The sequence below is a fragment of the Pieris rapae genome, chromosome 12 (assembly GCF_905147795.1).
Source record: "Pieris rapae chromosome 12, ilPieRapa1.1, whole genome shotgun sequence".
In the NCBI taxonomy this organism is placed as follows: Eukaryota; Metazoa; Arthropoda; class Insecta; order Lepidoptera; family Pieridae; genus Pieris; species Pieris rapae.
In genome coordinates this window covers 2,740,715-2,761,591 of record NC_059520.1, presented here as the reverse complement: position 1 = coordinate 2,761,591, position 20,877 = coordinate 2,740,715, and the positions used below count along the sequence as shown (strand labels likewise).

Sequence of the window (20,877 nt, the reverse complement as noted above, 5' to 3'; positions counted from 1 at the left end):
TTGGGCGATTTTTTATTAAGATTAATTTTGGCACCATACCATCTATTTGGGATTAGTTTAATGAAGAACAAAGTGGTTAGTTTGTATTGTGTATGTGTGTACTCACTCCAAGCAGGCGCGGGCACGATGAGCCCAGATATCATGTCATCGGAGATGACGGGTGGATCGGTGGGCGGCGGAGGGCATACCAGCGAATCGATTATATCGTCGGTGGCCGCGCGCATCGCACCGCTTATCTCTGGCGGCTCCGTACGGGATGACCTGTACATACGACTAATTGATTGTTGTCCTGCTTATATAACAATATAAATCAGGACAAGTTTGTCCTTGTTAACAAGATTTCAATAATTTCATATTACGGGTAGCGTACTATATTTATTATATATGTAGTCTGTTATTATTCTACTGTTTATATCGGTACAAACAAATCAACATAGATCATCAGGGATTCGATTGCTAATTAAAATGTTTTGTGTGGAAAGAAATAACAGATATTGCAATATCTAATGAATACGCATTGTTGTTAATAATACTTGTCTATTATTATAATGAATAATACAATTAATAGTAATTGAATTATTAATAATCCTTTATCTAAAGATGTCTAGAATATAAAAAACTTTAATTATTCGTATGGAATTACTTGCACTAAGTACTTGTTGAAACAGAAATAAAAAATACGCATTTAAATGTAACATTGTTTACAATTGTGACATGGGCTAAAATTGAGTAAAGGAGAGGAATCAAAATGAGTAAAGACCAAATATGAGTCGTAAAACATATTGTTTTTACGACAATCTAAACGTAGTAGCTGAAATATATTTTAGAACAAAACATGTCGGCTTTTTATGAAGCTGAAAATTACTTTGCATAAAAGGTGGGGGCGGAAATTGTCGACAGTATTTTGTAATTTATATCAGGCCGAGAATAAATTGGAACGTGTAGACAATTCAAGCGAAAATCAAAAACATAGTTTTTGTTATAGATATTTTCAGATAATGACTTACTCAGATAAATGACAATGTAACGGATACTCTCCGAAGCTATCACAACACGTCAATAAGCCGATGGAGATATTATTTTAGAAGCGGTAACAATAAGCGACACGCTAGCGCCGGGAGGCCGTCCCCGACTCTTACAACAACTGATGTGACGTCGCTAGAGGTTATTAATAGGGTTACCCAATAGGGGTACATTATAATTTTAGCCCGCAACGGTAAATCGATAACGTATCAACAATTGATGGCATCGCTAAGTAATACCATTATTCATGAGACCATAAAAAATTGCAAGCCACACGTGTTTATTTGGCGTGACTTCCCTAATATTTTCTCATTTTTGCGAGGAAAATGATGTTTACAAGCACTCAGTGACACATGTTTTATGAAGATGTGTCCACATGTCATGTTTCAAGCCTGAGGGCGTGAGGGGACTTTTATGATAGGGGTATATAGGTCGCATCGAGCGCTTCAGTAAACTGGTAGGTTTAAAGGTCAGGTGAGGGAAACGCCGATATAGGATTCGCTCGGGCTTAGCGCTGCACTAAAACTTCCGTTTCATTAGGTGTCGAGCGCATGCTTTCCTGTTTCTCATACAATTACTTCAACTGGCTCTATTTATAGTTTAAGATGTAATGACGTAGCATATCTTCGCGACTCAGTTGTGTACAATGTATTTAGAATATTTCTTAAGTATTTACAGAGATTTTATTGATTTCTGTTTATTCAATGATCCGATTATTGGCCGTACTGTTAGGAACGTTGGTTTACGTAAAATGACACACTCTAGAATATATAAATGTTTGTAAGAAGTACTATCTGATGTTAAAAATACATTAAAATAGTCTTTATTCGACTATATACAATAAGTCCAAGTAATGTATATTTTACATTAGTACTCGCTCTCCGACTGTTGTTGTCTCTATAACTCGCGACAATATTGCAATTCTGCCCCGCTATAAATTTTATTTCATCTATTTCTTCTTCCTAGGCCATTCGAAGTAAGGGGCTACTTGGAGAATCTGCTATTACACATGCAATGTGACCGGCCCATTTCCACATTTACTCTTTTGTATGTGGTACGATGTCTTTTATATTCGTACGGCTTCGTATCACACGGTTTTTAATTTTGTCATGACGCGATTATATTATATTACTTTTAACTACATTATTTCGGAGGGATACAAGGAATTTCGTTTGATTCCTAAGCGAAATCCAGTTTATATGAGACATTAGATATGAAAATACTAAAACCAAATTCATCAACTTGGTATAAATATTAAAACTTGTTAATATCAGAACTTTGGTATCATGAATACGGGAAGCTGCTATCGTTTTTATGCAAATCAATGCTAACGAATGCGCTGATTAATGAACAACTCGCATGGTAATCAGAAAACAAGCATTACCTCATCATCATGACGAGAGAAAGCTCCTCTTGCAGCACGCTCTCAAGGTACATCATATCTAGGTCGGAGACTATTGCACCGTTGATCACCATTATCTCATCACCTTTTATGATACCTGGAAATAACTCTAGCATTAACGAAGCAACAACAGTTTGTAAAAAGGTATTAAAAACGGCGGGTCACAAATTACGTGCATAATTAGCCAATGTTTCTAACCATGTTAGATATAACCCAAAACTAATTATGAGAATGTTCAAATTTACCACCTCACCAATGAAAATGTAAGGAAATATTTGAAGAGGCGAGCGGACTTCAAATTTGTTTAGCAAAAACAATTTAGTTTTCCTCTAAAATACAAGGTATTATTATATAATTATTTGTCGGTTGTTTAGTTTTAAATTTTAGCTTTCTTTTTGTCATTAATGCACTTATGTTTTATATATAGTGTTTATCTATGTAATCTGCTTTGTATAGTATCTAATTTTTTAAATAATATATATGTAACCTGTAAGATAACCATTACATAAAATGCTCTAGATATTTATTCTTATCCTATAATTTTGCGTAAATAAATCCTTAAGTAACCTTAAGTTACAAATTGTTTGTTTTATTTTCTGTACTCACGTCAGTAATACCCTATTTACGATATTGCGCATCAACAATTCTTTTGTTCGCATTTAGAACAAAGAAAGTTGAATTTAGACTTTTATTTAAGTAATGTTTTTAAAACTGTATTTTGTTTTTAAACAATGATGAGTATATACATTTCTCAGAAGTAATAGATAAGATCAGAAAGATTCATAAATTCTGTAGATAAAATCAGTTCTTTAAATGCTACTGACTATGAGCTAAGCTATTCTTTCGAAGTGTAGTTTACGTGGAGTTTTTTGGTGCAGCCTCACAAAATATTTAATTATTTAAATTTATAACAAGTAAATTAAAAACGATACCATTTTAATTAATATTTAAATTAATTAATAGACGTAGCCAAACTATGCTAGAATAACATCGGACATACAATAGTTTGTATACAGTGTATGAAGCCATTTTCTCTCTAACTTCGTACATGTTACGTCATCATTCAATTTTCAGGGTTTAATTAATTTCTCCGAAACCGAGGGATAAAAGCAAACAAATTGTGATCAGGGTAAATTAAAATCAGTAGCAATTGGAATTTAATGTTTAAAATGTTAAAACAACTAAATTAATAGTTTTAAATGTTAACCATATTCTGCATCTGTACTGAAAAACAATGGAATGAAACGCAAGATACGCGATAACCACATCATTATAAAACTTTAGTAAATTGGTTTCAATTAATTTTCATATTACATATATTACATCAATTAACTAATATCAATGGCGCTTTTGTTCAATATTTATGAAAAGTAATAAAGAGAAATTCGGAACATTGTATTGATATTGGATGTCCTGTGGTTCACCGCTGCTAATGTGTTTCACAAACACCTACGTTATCTGTAGCTATGTGAAATATTTACATCGACCCAGCGAAGCGCAATCAACTATTTTGTACGTAATACGTTCGAATTCATCTATGGAATATTTGAATGCAAATATTTTGTCGTAGTAAATTAAAAATATCTATAATACCCATAAATGAATAGATTTTAACTGCATACACCCACATTTTAATTCTTTTTTTATATGTCAGCACATGTTGAATATAAAAGGTTTATATGTTTTGCGAGTATTAAAATATATGTTTATTTAACCGTAAAAGTACAAAGTGTATCTATTTGTTTTAACAGCGTAAAGTTGTGGTTTAAATGACTTATGTCTTTTTTTATATTCGAAGCGTATGTGGGACTCGACCCACACCAAAATCTCTGCTATTCAGAGACTGGGTGATCTATACCCACTTCGACAAATTTCTACAGAGGCTCGAGAGTTGCTGTCGCATTCTACCGGGACCATGACTTATATGTCTGTCGGTGCAGCATTTTAATAATTATTAAAAATATTCTGATGAGTGGTATTGAATCGTTTTTCCTATTTAAAACTTGACTGTGATTATTATTCCTAGTAGACATATAAATTATCTCTATCATTCAATAGGTTAATTTTATTGTCCTGAGACTCAAATCTTACCACCTACAACAGTCGTATATAACTACGAAAGAATAAAAACAAATGAATGCTTTAACTAAGATAAAAAGTAATAGTCACTCTGCCTTCACTTAATAAAAAGTTACAGCAAAAATCCGGGCTTAAAGTAAACGTTAAATAAAGAACATCAAAGACATAAAGTAATGAGTACAAAGTATAATTACCATTTTGCATGGCGACGCTCTTGTCTTCAACGCGACTGACGTAACAACAAAGCTCGTCTTGTCTCTCGGCGTTCTCAATGAGCTCGGCCTCTACGCTAAAGCCCCACATTTGCTCCAAAGTTGTGCGTTGCAGTTCTACTTGGTATAAAATCTTCGCGCAAACTTCCACTACCTCGTGTGTGTGCAACTGTATAATTAAAATATTATCTATTGAAATCGAATATGCTATTGAGATAAAATTAAAATCAAATCATTTATTTCAATTAGACCACCTCAAATGACCCTTTTGAACGTTAAATAAAATATATAGATGATTCTAGTTGACTCTTCCCAAAGGTAGTTTCGTGTGGGGAAGAATGGGCAAGAAACTGCACACTTACTTTTTAAAAATAGAATTTATAATTTTTTTATACATTAGTTAATAATAATATATGTGAAGGCAATATATTCCCAGAATAAAATAACTATACATGTTCCTCACAAACAAATATCGAACCCGTAGAGTATTAAACATTAAATAGTAGTCACTCTAAAAAAATTCTAAAAAGCAATAAAACAGTGTGTGGGAGAAACATAAAATAATGCGTTTATTATAACAAAAAATAACAAAACATGTAAAATTAGATCAGCAACCAATTGATTTTGTCAAGGCTATGATTGTCTTATGGCTACTCCATGCATGATTTTAATTACATTCTATAAATTTTAAACCCTTTTATTGACTGATTTGATAACCGTAATGTACGTAATAATTATATTATTAGAATTAAGTTATAAATCATGTTTTAGGACATATTACATTTTTACAAAAACTCTGCATTTAAAAAAATATGGGTGAATTAAATTTAATTTAATACTGATTGAATGCAATAGGCATTCAATGTATTGTTTATTGTATATTTAATGTATCACTCTGAATATCTTTATTATTTAACTATAGCAAATAAACTTATTATGGTTGGTAATAATAAAGCATTTATTTCCAAAACTTAATTATAATAAATTAGAAGTTTCATTATTTTTAATTGAAAAATTAACTTTTAACATAGGAATAATCAATTGTTTGTCAAGTTTTGGACCGTTGGACATTATAGTTTGTTAGACTTAGGGCCTGTTTCACAATGTATGGATAAAGTGCCAAATAGCTATGCAACACATAAATTATTCGAAAGATAAAAGTTCCGAATAAGATACTTGGCATTTCATGACAAATAGCGCTATCTGACAGTCGTGAAACGCAAAAATACTGTTTATCCTACAAATAAGTAACAAATAGCTTATTTGGAACTTATCCGAACATTGTGAAACAGGCCCTTATTATAAATATTTATGAATAAAACATACAAGGCTACGGATTCCGACAGACGAATTTCAATAGCAAAACATGGTACATAGATGTTTATTTTGTGTATGACAAGCGGAAATAGAAACTGCATATGGCGAAACTTTTCTAAGTTATTCTACGTTCGATTTATTATTTATTTAATATTTTTACATTCATGGAACTGAATGATTCAATAAAATACTGATTAAGCTTTAAGTTTCAAAAGTGCGAACTAAAAGTACTTTAATTATAACTAAGTAACTATTGAAACTAATAATCCCCATCGAAATTGCAAAAGTAAAAATGGGTATTAAAATATGCGCCGTCAGATCTTAGTTGGAATACCGCTTCAAGTTTTGCTTTACTTTCATCACTGAATCTGCTATATTTAATAAGCTTATTAGATTCTTTTAAAGAAACAAAAGAAAGTTATTAAGTCTAATTAAATTACGACCTTGCTTAATTACAACAGGTTCGTTAATTCAAATTATCAAGGAATAGGGGAATGCTTTAAAAAAACAATTCAATTCACATTTTCTTTATAAAATAAATCACCCCGTTGAGGTTTGTGAAGTACAAAGGAGTATCATTAACTAAATTACTGGGCGTGTTCTTTAAAACAACGACTGAGGACATCTTAAATAATGGTGTATCGGAGGCTTCTAAAAACTATGAAGGGTTCCTATATTTATTTATATGGTACACAAATATAATATATTTAAAGTTACTTTTTATATACATACATGATGGAAAATGGTTATCATCAATATAACATAGAGTATATATTTCTCGAAAAAAAAATGTTATTAAGACTAAAGATTAGTGTTTTATTAAATTGAAAATATATTAAAATAATAAAAGATACTGTCTTATTACATTTTGAGTTTATTTCAGTTAATCTAAATGAATCTGTTATAAAAAAAAATATTGTCATCAAATTAAATGTTTAAATCATTCACTCTTTTTAATTTAAGAACTAGGACGATTCAACAGAATGCCGCTGGTGAAAAAAAAAAAATATTTTTATAAATTGTTTAAATTATTGGTTTCAAATAAAAAAAATCTCTATTTACATGTTAATAATATTGAAGTTCGTGGCCGCATACCGCATTGCAATCTGTTTATTTTTTGAAATACTAAGGGTTAAGCTAACAATCTAAGTACTTACATAAGTCTCAATGAGATCCGAACGATGTGGCACAAAGTAATTATGGTCTTCCATATCACGTCGTTTCTTCACCCTCACAAAGTGTTCCAGCGCGTTAAGCGAACGACGCACACACGCAGAGGCAAGGAACTCCTCAACTGTCATTCCTTCACGAACACCAACGGTGGCGGTAGTTCCTTCAGGCAATGACACCCGTACTGCAGCTTCACCCTCTTCACGGGACATCTACAGTTAGATATAACGTAATCATATATTTCAATAATTTATGATGAAGTGATACAATATAAGGATTGAATATATTATAACTCATATGTCAAATCTATGTAAAATTCACTTTTAGACAAATTTGCGCGCCATTGTATATGTATAAGAATATGCGAACATTAGATTGTACCACCAAAACATTATTGTATCGTGTTCTTGCAAATAAATCTTGTCATTATCATTATAATAATTTATGTATGTGTACTTTTACGTAAGTTGTAAGTAATGTTTATGAATGTAAGATAATTGTACTGAATTTAAATGGACATCAGAAAGTAGATAATTTATATTTGTAGATATATCAAGATTGATACTTGGATAAAATTTGAGTGTTGTTGATAATATATTAGCCAGACAAACTCTTTAATATAATATGTATATATATACTAATGAGTATGATGGTGGTACATTTAAAGGAGGTTACTACTGGTTTAATACTGTTCTAGACTTTCTGATTGTAATACAATACCGCTCTACGCCTTTGACTTGCGAACTGGTTGTAAATTTAAATTTTTTTGACGTTCATAAGTCTACATGTTTACCTATATGAGTAAAGATATTTTTGAGTTTGAATGTAAATATCACGATGCTTGAAAATGTAGTGCAATTTAAAGAAATTCTATGTGTAAGTCTCACAAAACATTTTATATAGGAACTATATGTAATGAACTAATCGTCTTGTTTCGTGACGATACATATTAGGAGTTTCTCCAATATTGAGAACGCTACTTGAGTATTTCTGGTTAACTTTGAGTGCTTTTCACGCTTCATTGAATACTCGTGTTTTCAACTTCACAGTAATAAGTTAAGTATCGAGTCGTTTAAAAAAAATGCCTCAATTTTAGAATGAAAACATGAGAATTGTGCAAATTGTGTTCTTAAGCTAAGGAACTCGTGTTAATTTTAGTTTTAAATGTCATGTTTTAATTAGGTCAACGTTATGTTGATGAGAAATAAAAAAAGAAAAGAGAGAAAAACTATTCAATAATAGGTATATTTCAGTGTTATTTTTATAAGAGATATTTTTAGCATAATTACGATTATTTAAAAATAGCAACAGAATAAATTAGCAAGTAATCATTGCACGATATAAAAGATTCCCGCACTACTATTTCGTAGGTTAAAAAATAGAAATATCTTCGTCACGCTGATACAAAAACCGTTTCTTAAAACACCTTTTCAGCTTATTTGCGTTTTCATAATACGATAAGGTTTATCCTGAAAAATTCAGGTCGTCCGCCTGACGATATTATGAAGTAAGCTACTATACAAATTTAAAATAAACTCGTCCAATGGGATACACTTTAATCACATTAATAAAATGTTTACTAACAAATATTTTACTTAAACTCAAACTCAAAAAAGTTATATATTACATTGTTTAATTAAAGTAATGTTTTTCTGCCTACCCTCACTTCCACACCATCACATTACATCACATCACTGGACGGCTGAATTAAATATTACTTAGTTAAATGTATTTATTTTTTATTTCTTTCGTAAATGTTTGAACCTTTTTGTATGCATTATGTACCCTTTACTATAATTGTTTTTGTTATATTTATTTATTTTATTTTGTTATACTTATGTAAGCTGTAGGATGACGAAATAAATAAATTGCGATAAGTGACTACTTATTGAAATGTGTAGATGTAAAATCTGTAACGTACACATTTCATTAAGTCGAATGGCAAAATCATATTTAATTTAAAAAATTTATTAAGATTTATATATGAAAGAAAGTTAAAGTTAATGACGAATTTATATTTGGGAACGATATAATAGAATCACGCAGATGGCATTTTCATGGCGACGCTGTTTTCATACAAACAAATGAATATAAAGGAGTAAGGCGATGCTTTCTTGAACAATAGCCTCCTATCACGCGAGACTTTGTTTTAGTTCCAATACCATTTCTCTTAGCTAACTTAGCCTAGGCTAAGTTCTAATAACAAATAATAAAATTCATCTAGATGAAAACCTTACCTGCATAGACCGCCGGCTGGAGCCCGAATTAGATCTTGATAGATTAGGCGCCCTTCGCTTAGTGGCCCCTCTGCCCGCGAGCAAATTGTTGAGCAAAGATGGGGAACGGGCACAGATAAACGCGTGAAAAGACGACACGGTGAACACACCCAATTTGTTCAATGTGCTCTTTGTGCCCCGGGAAACATGTGTAAGCAGAGACTGCAACAATTCCATTCGTAACTAATAAAACACAACTCAAACAAAACCAGCTTGTTGGCTATTTACATTTAAATGTCCTTTGATTTAAATCTGAATGTTTAAATATTATCTGCTTCTCATAAATTGCTTCCGGGTAAATTTAATTTCCGTTGAACTAAGCAGAAGAGTTTCCTATTTCTCCTAGCATGAAATTCTGCTTTGTGTGATTTGAGATTTCCTTGTGTCGAACAACGTATCAAAAATAACGAACTACGAAAATCCTTAAAGGAAATGAGGTAAACTTAATTATTATTACAAAAATATTAGTTTAGGATAATTGAGATGTAGTTAAACAGTTGTTTCATTAAAAAGGTTTAATTTTCGACTATTATAGTTCAAAACATCTTGCTATATGAAACTAACGCATAAACCGAAGTAAAACAACACATAATGTGTGTCACTCTATTGAATTTTTGACACGGGTCTGATCAACTTAATATTTCAGGCGTGGGTTGACTCAGTTGATGTGTTCACTGATTTCGACGTATATTCACAATGTCGACACTTGTTAATATCATCGGCCCTTAAAATTTTCCATGCCACAAAATCTATTATTTGCAAACTCGTGTTTTTCATTATTCTAAAGCACAAATCGATATTCTCATTAAGGCAACGCAGAAATAATTCATGACGCACCAATAAATTATGATTACGACTAATGAAATACACTGGAAATATTGGATCATTGTTTTGCCTAATTAATTGGTTTTGTTAATAAAAATGCATTCAATCTGTAACTAGTTTGTTGTGATTGAAATCTTTTTAAAATGAAATCTGAATTTATGAAATATGGGTTGAATATAAAGCTATTCATTAATAAATTTCGTTACAGTACAAAAACGTACAAAATATACCTTTGGGTTTGGAAGCTCGCCACTTTGCAGACTGGCCATATAACATCTAAGCCTGAATTGTTCGCAATGCAGTCGTTCAAGATTCTCCTCCCATTGTAGCATTTGCACTGCCAACTGAGCCCTTGTTTCCGGGTCAGATACCACCGACTGTTGTAGATCTGCCATGTGTTTCAATTTGTGATCCTACAGAGATGTATCATGTAAGAATGTAAATATGTTTCTGTTTATTTGTATATGAAATAGACGACAATAAAAAATATTATAATTTCATTTCAACTTGCAATTTTAGTTTATATTATTTTATAAATTACATTGTTACAGTAATGTCTGTATCAAATCAAATCAAAATTCGTTTATTCAGTTTAGATGCGTCTTAGGACATGCTTATGAATGTCAAAAACGTTTACAAAATTCGCGAAAAAGCAAAACTACCAGAAGGCCTTGTTCTGAGAAGAACGGGCCAGAAACTCACCAAGTATGTATGATTTCGTAATAGTGTGCTGATTTTATTTAGTTTATTCTTGAAAGTAGCGAATAAAAGGACACTAAGGAACTCATAAATTGCACGCATTCCCACAAATGTACGAAAGTGTAACTTATGATGGGCCTTTCCGTACGAGGCTTCCTGTGGTTGATGAAATGCTTGTGGTAATTTATAACCCTTACTAAAATAGACGAAAAATATAAAACCACCAAACGTAGAAAAAATATTTTTAAAACTTTTAACATATTTACTCCATGGAGTTTCGTACCTCATTTTTTTTTATAGAACAGGGGGCAAACGGGCAGGAGGCTCACCTGATGTTAACTGATACGTATTGGCGTATTTTAATTACAATCTGGATTTAAGTCTGAAAAAAAAATTCAAAGAAAGATGAAAGTTCCTTATATTGTGACGTATCACCGGGGTCTTTATAAAATTACAATATTAACAATTAATATAATTTATAACATAACAATATTAACGATTAAAAAAATTCCTTGGATCATTAGGGATGTTTACTAAGAAAAAATAGTATGATAATTTCAAGGAGACCTCAAAGTTTAGTAGAGCACATGGTATCCGTGCCATGAATCATAATGAAAGCGGGCCTACTTGTGCGTGAATACAAACGTAAAACAAACTCTTATCAAAATCACGTTGACAATTTTATAGAACATTTTTTGTTCTCATTGATTCGTAGGAGTTAATTTGCGCAGTTGCATTCTATAAGTCCCTAATTAAAATTTTCGGAAAAAATGGATTTTTCTGCCCATTGTTATCAATTCAAAAGGATTTTTTATCTATTCGACGATTTCAAAGACCAAAATTCGGTTTTACGGGAAATTAATCGCGTGATGCAAGGTGCCTAAGTAAGCCTCAACATGGATTTGTTCACCGGAATTAACATCTAAATCACAATGGATTTTCGTTTAGAAAACTTGAAAACTTTAACATGGATTATTCTCAAGAAACAATTTGCACATACGAAATTAAATCCCGCTCAGTAAATAAGTTACGTGGAGTATCGTTAGTGGTTTCTTTGTGGAAATTCAAGGCATCACTACATAGTATAAAACAAAGTCGCTTTCTCTGTCCCTATATCCCTTTGTATGCTTAAATCTTTGAAACTACGCAACGGATTTTGATGCGGTTTTTTTTTAATAAATAGAGTGATTCAAGAGGAAGGTTCATATGTATAATCACATCCATTAAATAGTGGAGAAGTACTTTTATTTTTAAGGTTTCTAATGTGATGTCGTAAATAATTAAATTTTTTCCGCTTACATTGCAAACGCAGGCTGAACCCTTCGAGTTTTATCAAAATAATGTACTAAGTATTGTACACAGTTTTTCTGCAGTGTATTTAGTATCAGCATTGCACCCCTGCGAAGCCGGGGCGGGTCGCTAGTGTTATATAATTATTCTCAGGGCGATCAGTAGAGGCCGCAAAAGCTTAAGTGGCGGTTGCTCGGTGCGGGTATACATATTGGCACAATTTCCATGCAGAACATTGCGAGCCGCGCATTATCACATATTACGAATATCTATTAGCTAATAGAACACGTTTAGTGGTTTCTAATTAAAATATCAACTTGGTATTGGTATAGTCGTTTGCCTTAAATCATACGATACAATGTAAAATATAATATGAGTTGTTTAAGCTTACGAAACATTACTTTATATATGTAAAGATATTTGATTTTAAATGAAATCCTTTCCTGCCTATTTTAATGTTTTAATTCAAACCCTTCAATGATTTATAGATTCTATTTGGTTAAGAACAGCAAAGACGTGCTCGAATAGCTGAAATCGTGGATCAAGTCAGCAACTCTTGTTTCTAAAATAGCTATTAATCCCAAGTCTTAGAGACTTAACGTAAAATAGATCAACGATAGTTTATGGAGGTAGTTAAGGATTCATGTCAGTCAAACAATACTTTTGTTGGTTCAGGCCGGAGCTGTGTGCACTTAGGGTCGCATAATAACTCAGTATCTGCATTGTGTTCAACACTCCGTTGTGCAAGGCTGCACTGAAACCGACTAATGCACCGTGATTTCTTTAATTATTCAAAGCGACGCCTATACAGGTTATTCTCGGGTCATTTCACAGAACTAAATTCATTCGGGTCAAAAAAAGGTACACACCGATTCTATGGCTTTTTCGAGGCGGTAAATTTCCTCTTGAAGTAGATGAAGCGTTCCGGTCTTGCCTCGGTGGCGGGCGAACGCCGCAGCGCATGCACTATGTATGCTATTCACCCAGTTTTCGAGCTCCACCTAGGAAAATACAATAAAATGAAAACAACGTTGTGTGCCAAACTCGCGTTACATTACGTTGACATACCTGACACGGCGCTTGGAATAGATATGCATCGCCGAATGCAGTGCTCAGACAGAATATGTAATCGCGTTTTGGATGCTCTGGTATGGGCTGCATAATTGCTCCGTCCACGATTATTAGGTGTTTAGGTGCAGCTTCCACGGATCGCCCCTCGCGTGAATCGCAGGGGTAGAAAAGCAAAGTAGTGCCTTTGAGGCAGACCCAATATCCTTTCCAGCCTCGTTTCCGGGCCAGCTCGATTTGATGTTTTTTCCGTAACAGCCACTTTTTGACGCTCAAAAATCTGCAAGCAATTTCAGTATTGAATATTTGTTCGAATACAAAATGACATATCCAATATCAACGAGTTTCAATTCAATTGTCGTGTACAGTCAAATTAAGTTACACGAATTTATTGTTGCATCATATGAAGAATTCACTACATTTTTATGAACGCTTAACGCCAGGCTAAATTAAACTAAGCTTCATAAAAAAGGACGCCATCCGTAAAATTCAATTTTAAATACAACCGCCAATTTTAAAATATGAGCATAAGTTAAAAAGTATTTTCACATCGCGTGACGTTTAAAAACAGACTTTTATTTGGCTTATTCATCAAAAATATTATTTTTAAAGATATATCAAAGTAAAAAAAATATCCAAAAAATGTGTCCTGTCTTCAGGCTCAACGCATATTCCGTTGAATGGGTCACGGCTAAGATTTCCCTCCGGTCATTTGGGATTCATGGAACAGGAATTGTAGCCTCAAGAAATATAAAGGATCCTGAAGGCTTTAAGAAACTCGTCAACTCTTTACGACATCACTTTCTTTTGTAGTTTTTCCTCCTTATACCAATATATTTAAGACTTGAAGTCTTAAGAAAGTCATTTTTTGCTCTTATAACGATCGCCTACGTACATACTTGAAAATATTGTTGGTTCTGACTATATTTACTTTGAAAAAGTTTGCCATACACGATTGTGAACTTATTTAAAACATTTTTGCTAAAGGACAGTATAAATTAGTATTTTACAAGTTCACCGTTTTATACAGCTATTTAATTTTAACAGATATTTTTTCGATTAATCTAAGCAGAATGTAGTTCTGCTTTACTGAAGGGAAAGGTTGCTTTACAGTTTTATTTTAATTTCCCTGAAGTCTTACAAACTTAAGTTATAAAAATAATCCAACTCTAATATTTAAATCCTTAGTAATAGATTATCATTCTAAGATTAAAATTGTGGATGAAATGGTTTAATTTCCTAGCCACTTCCATCTTTTTTTTCTCTGCTATATAATTGTCAGAATAACTTTTACCTGATAATAATTTATATTTTATTGTCTTTTATTTATAAATATAGCTTTTATACATTTAAAGAAAACACTTTTTACCGGATTGAAGCTATGTATTATTGTAAACTTAAATTATATAACATATTTTTAAATTTATCCGACTTTTCTCGTGCGTGCGTGGTCATGGTGACTGACGACAAAAGGTGTTGAATAGCAAAAAAGTAATCACAGCTGTAGAAAAAGTTGTATTATCTGTATTTATTTCCCTGGAGTTGGTATCGACTAAAAGATTTAAGGGTTAAATATAAATAAGAAGGGTTTCTGCAGAAATTGCTCACGGTATCTTCCATTTTCGTCGGATAAATTTAAAATTATGTTAAATAATTATAAGTTTACAATAACATATCGCTTCCATCCGGTAAAAAAGTGTTTTCTTTAAATCTATATTTTTTTCGAACGAAATTCTGAGGTACCCAAATTCATGGTCGTATGAAATTTTAGGACTCACCCAGCTTTCCTCACAGCACCAGTGCAATTGAAAGAGGCGGCTGCAGCTCCCGTTTGTTTACCCTTGTACGGTGAATTCATTGCGCTCTCACCAGGATCCTCTTCATCAGACACAGCCGTCGTCAATGACATGCGATCATCGTCCGATATCTAGATTGATACAGCATATTATTAATTCATACACTTTAAGAACCTTTTAGTATTTTAGATTTTATCATAATATGTTAATAATATTCGGATACATTTAACACGTTATTACACTTAGCTAGAATATTTCCCCTTTTAATTAATATAAGGGAATATAGGGGATATACTTTCATTTTATTTTTATTTTTTTAATAGCACGATAAGTAAAACATCAAAAAGATATTATAATTTACATATTATTTGTGTTATATGTTAATCAAATATACTAAGACAAGAATACATACCGCTTATTTACCTAAATTAGGTGGTATTTTCTATATTAAGATGACTATATTACTAAATAAGTTAACATTGCTTGTTAACTATAAATATAGTTGTGTATCTGTGTATATTGTATAAACAATCAACGTTTTTATCATTAACACAATACACTATGGTACTTCTTTATATTTTTATATTCTATCCTTATATAATAATATTATATAAAATAAGACGACATCGGTACTTCTGGATAAGATACAGATATAAAGGCTTTTACGTATGCAAATAGAATTGCAAGCTGTAAATCGGGTGTTAGACTGCTGAGCAAACTACAATAAAATATAGCAAGAATACTTCGTTGTCGAGTTGAGTTTACACAGTGCTTAACAAATTTACGGATTTACTTTAATCCTGAGACATGGGGCGTGATAAGGGAATGTTCAATTTATTCATATTATAATGAAATATTTTAAATAATTATTTAAATAGACTATAGAAGTATTTATGCAATAAATTTGTAAAATATTTTTCTAATTACAGTTGTAGATTCATAGCTGCCCACTAAAGAATTTCCGAACCAATTCGACTTAGGGTCCTTCAAGAAAAGAGCGTACTAATTCTTAAAAAGCCAGCAACGCACTCGCGAGCCCTCTGGCATTGAGAGTGTCCATGGGCGGCGGTATAATACCATCGGGTGAGCATCCTGCCCGTTTGCCCCCTGTTCTATATATATAAGATATAATATTTTAACTGTTATATTATAAAAAATAACAGTTAAAATAAAATCATACAAAATACTTGGCTAAAACCTAAAGGGACATTAAGATTTTTATTACAGCCACGATCAACATACCTCAAAGAAAATTACAATTGCTTTAAAGAGAAAGAAATTCCAACCCTCGCTAAATACGTACTCGGAAATAATTTTTAATGTTTTAAATTGCAAAGACGGAAAGGTAGATGTACCTATAGCTATTCCTTGGAACTAGTTACACCAGAGTTATTTATACCTAACCCAATTTGTAGCCGTGCCCTCGTTTCCAGGATTAAATTGTTTGATCCCTGTGCTACAGTAACTTTATAGAAAGATTGTCGTAAAAATAGATATATTCTAAATGTATAGAAATTATTAGCTATATGAAATTGCATCAACTAAAATTCCTATGAGGATCCCATCATGTACATGCCAGATGAATTCTCTCTCCTTCTAACATTTCTTCTGATAAATAACTAAGTCAAGATAATTTTTGAAGATGGAGGAAGATAGATGTTGGAGATGATTTAAACTGCAATAATTGTCTTTCGTTTGCGTTAGTTCTTCAGATTTAAATAGAACTTCTTTCCATTTCATACAATGATTCTTTTTTTTGTCTCTGTAGTAGAATTTTTATTTCTTAACCGTATAATAATGTAACAATTATTATTTATTCAAAACAAATAACATTCATTCATTAATTCATTCATATGATTCATTTTACTTGCGGATGATGACTTGGAAGGACAGATTACTTAGTGACAACCACATATATAGCAATTTGACAAGGTTTCGATATATTATTTATTATCACCAAATGCCAAAACAAACCCTGGACTGGACTAAGAGCAGTTATATATAATATTGAACCATCGCTTCTAAAGCCCGTTTTTCCTAAATTGTTTCCTAAATTTTCCGCAAGGTTTCCGTTTCATTTCCTCTTTAAACTATTCAATCCTCTTGATCATACACAAAATTGTAATTAAAAACACGGCCAATTAGAGAATTTAACAATTTAACTGTGCATAGAGAACAAAAGTAAGAAAAAATAACAGTAGTAAGAAACAGAAGAAAAGAAAGCTACTGAAGTGGAAGCAATGGACTTGAACAACTGTTTACCTATTATTTATCCCATATTATATACATATTATTTATAACATATTTAGTATCATTGTTTTAATTTATTGTATATTTAAGCATAAAATGTTAGTAAATATATAAATACATTTGCAATGCTTTGTGGCGCATGCCCATGGTAGCGCACTCGGCTCGATGGCACTTCACATTGCCTCCGGCGCTCTCCGCTCTTTTCTCTAAAAATTCCATATTGTATAATAAATTTGATATATACCTAATTGAGAACACAGTTCAACAAGTTCTTCACACAAAAGATTGAATATAGGGCGGCTTTGTAGAGACTACGAATAAAAATGAAGTTGAATAATATGAGTAGGACATTAGGTTCTTCAAGTGCAGTTAGATTAAACGAATACGTCTTTTATCTTTATTGCTTTAAGTTTAGAAGTTTTTATTGTAAAAACACTTATGGGAAGAATGTAAAATTAAGAATAAACGATTTGATTATATGTATCGTACACTTTTTAGAAATTCATGTTAAACTGTATGTAATTTCATGTACTTATGTGTGACCTTAACACACTTAGTCAACGGACAATTTGTTTTGCGATATTGAATTATTTTTGTTGAAGATTGTCTCTAAAGTCAAATCGCAACAAATCTTGTTTAAAATTTTGTCATTTAATAAGGATTATTTAGTAATATGAAACTATTACTAATACAATATGATTTCTAATACTACATCTACATATTATATGACCGACATATATGTAGATATTGTATAATATCTACTATATATTGTATATTGTATATGTCTAATATCATTAATCGACCCGAGTAATTCCTATTACAAAAAACAAAAATGTATAGTTTCGTAAAAATGTTCTTTATACTTATAAGTAGAACTTTGAAATTGTCTTTAACATTATAGTTTGCTATAATGAAGCTAAACGAAAAACATCACATTAAATTTTACACTTTAACGAGTTAACCTGAAAAACGTGCTGCAAATGAATTAAAAGTCTGCAGGCAAATTCGTTTTATGAAAGTAATTAGTAGCAACACAGAATTTAATTTATAACTATACTTTAAACTTATTAATCTTCTTAGTGAAGACGGGAGAACTTAAGACCTTATTTGAATTACTCAGTTTAAGCCCAGGTGGAAAACAGTTTAATATTATGAGACCTTATATATAGAATTTATATACTTGCAGTTCAGTATATACGAGAAGTGTGCGGTTCATGTACCACGGGAAAGTTTATTTATTTTAAGTATTTAAGGTAAAACAGTATAATAACTAAACATCAGAGTGCCAAAACTATAGGTAATGCTATTATATAAAAATCTTAGATAAAGCCGATCTTTGGATCAGCGAAGTCCATTCAAGCACATTCTTGGCTTGATAAGATAAAAATGTATATATGTTGTAAATTACTTAAGTATTTAATCATAAATTAATTATATTTATCTCTTAATATCAATACAACTAGCCCCATCTATTGTCATTATCTAAGTGATTCAGTGAATAAAAGTTTAGTTCGCCAACGTCAATCCTTGTTTCATTTCATTATAATAAGTATCGCAATACAGCGTGGAAAGTTTTTTATAATTGAACGTATCGCAATACAGTATTTATATTTTATATTTGATTGTAATTCTAAAAGTTTTTTGCCAGTTCTTCTTACCCGCTCTACGCCCTAGACTTGCGAACTGGTGGTAAATGTAAATTTATGATTAATTTAATTTTTTTTTTCTTGACGTTCATAAGTGTACATGTTTACTTAAATGAATCATATTTTGATTGATTGATTGATTGAATGATTATAAAAAAAAATGATAAAAACTTAACAATCCCATAGCCTGGTCATACAACGACCAAAATTTAAGCCTTGACTTGTTTAAGTTATCGCGGAATATGGTCAAATGGAATTAAGAATATCCATAGCGCAAAATCACCCGCATTATGAGCATACCCCACATAATTATCCTCAATTTTACACCATCACACAACACAGTCAAATTAGGTCCTATTTATGTATTGATTAATTGTAATGTTTATTAACTTTTGTTAATTTTTGAACCTATTTGTAGTTAAATATTATGTACATACTAGCTATATTTTCAGCGTAATTGCGAAATACGAAAAAAGTAAATAAAATTCTCATATAAAACATTTCCCTAATAAAGCATGAAATTAATGAATATTCAACTTCACTTTAATACCTAACGCTAAATATTTAAGCTCAACGTTGATTCGTACCTTAAGAATAGACATTTAATGCAAATTGAGACTCTTCTGCAATGCCACAGAGTATAAAAGGCCTCATTAGTAAAAAAGGAAATTGCAGCTTCTCACGAACGATGAATAAGGGCACCGTTAGCATAGATTTACTCTTATTACTTTAACATAAATTGCATACAAATTAATGTATGATGCATAACAGGATATGTTTAGAGTCGTGTTAGCATTTAAAAGGATGTTTTGAAAGTGACCCGCTTTCCCAGTTTAACGGATCTTCATATGCGATGTTTAATGGGGCTAAACTTTTCATCATTTACATTGAATATAATTGTTACTACTTGCTTAAATTGCTTGATTTGCGTAAGGTTTCCAATATTATATAGAGTATATGTGCAACTCTCTTTCGCCTAAATTGTATGATACATATAATCAAAATTGAAGAAAGATACTGTTTCTAAAAACTAGAAAAGAGAAACTAATCCAAAACCTCTTTTCTTTTTTTTAAACATTTAGCCCTGGCCAATAATAATGTGCACACGAGTATGTAAATGCGTGCTCTCATTTCACCATGCCTCCTGCTGATAGAGTACAATTCTTTGTTTTTAATTTATTTTATTATTCTTTATATCTCAAGATGTCATATGGAACATGGTGTAGTGGTTGCAGCTCCTTACAAACGTTGTGTAAAAAAAACTTGGCTATTAAAAAGAGTGGCGGAGAGTTTATTGCCAGTTCTTCCGTTCTACGCCCTTGATTTGAGAACTGGCAGTAAAAGTAAAATTAGAATCATTTAATATATATTTCTTTTTTTGACATTCATATGTGTGCATTATGTTACCCATATGAATAAATGATTTTTAATTTGATTTGGTATACAATTAATAATGGGATTACCTATCAAATCCCGTTAGAATCGTTGTCTAACGCGACCATAGTAAGGCAATAGACGCAAGACAGTAATACATGTCGAAGGGGATTAACTCAACTCGCTTTATCAACTCCGTTTACTAACATTCAATCTTTTCTTGAAAATATCGTGGGGTATTAAAAATTGCGGTACGTATGCTTCCATTTTTAATATGACTCGTGTTTAGCAACAATGTGATCTTTTATGTTTAGCTTATAAGATATAATTTTAAGTTTATGTATTTATTACTTAGTAATGTATACCTCAAAGCAAGTTTGTAGCTTTTTTGTGTTTTCAAATTGTGTTACATGTTATAATATCTTTTAGCAGCTCTTTTAAGAAATGAAA

General features: G+C 31.6%; 1 protein-coding gene across 10 annotated transcripts in view; it reads right to left on the bottom strand.

Annotated features, from left to right (window-relative positions):
* The window catches only part of LOC110994691, a 98,573-nt gene that overhangs the window by 32,205 nt on the left and 45,491 nt on the right, over nucleotides 1-20,877 (bottom strand). For 9 of the 10 annotated variants that reach the window (XM_045630551.1, XM_045630553.1, XM_045630544.1 and 6 more), the window contains 9 exons: nucleotides 15,140-15,288; nucleotides 13,362-13,641; nucleotides 13,163-13,294; nucleotides 10,535-10,717; nucleotides 9,441-9,641; nucleotides 7,191-7,415; nucleotides 4,699-4,885; nucleotides 2,408-2,522; nucleotides 107-261 (listed from right to left, as the gene is read on the bottom strand). In XM_045630551.1, coding sequence (XP_045486507.1) covers nucleotides 107-261; nucleotides 2,408-2,522; nucleotides 4,699-4,885; nucleotides 7,191-7,415; nucleotides 9,441-9,641; nucleotides 10,535-10,717; nucleotides 13,163-13,294; nucleotides 13,362-13,641; nucleotides 15,140-15,288 — 1,627 coding nt within the window. The remainder of the gene's footprint in view (nucleotides 1-106; nucleotides 262-2,407; nucleotides 2,523-4,698; nucleotides 4,886-7,190; nucleotides 7,416-9,440; nucleotides 9,642-10,534; nucleotides 10,718-13,162; nucleotides 13,295-13,361; nucleotides 13,642-15,139; nucleotides 15,289-20,877) is intronic. The other variant, XM_045630548.1, reaches the window with a different exon arrangement.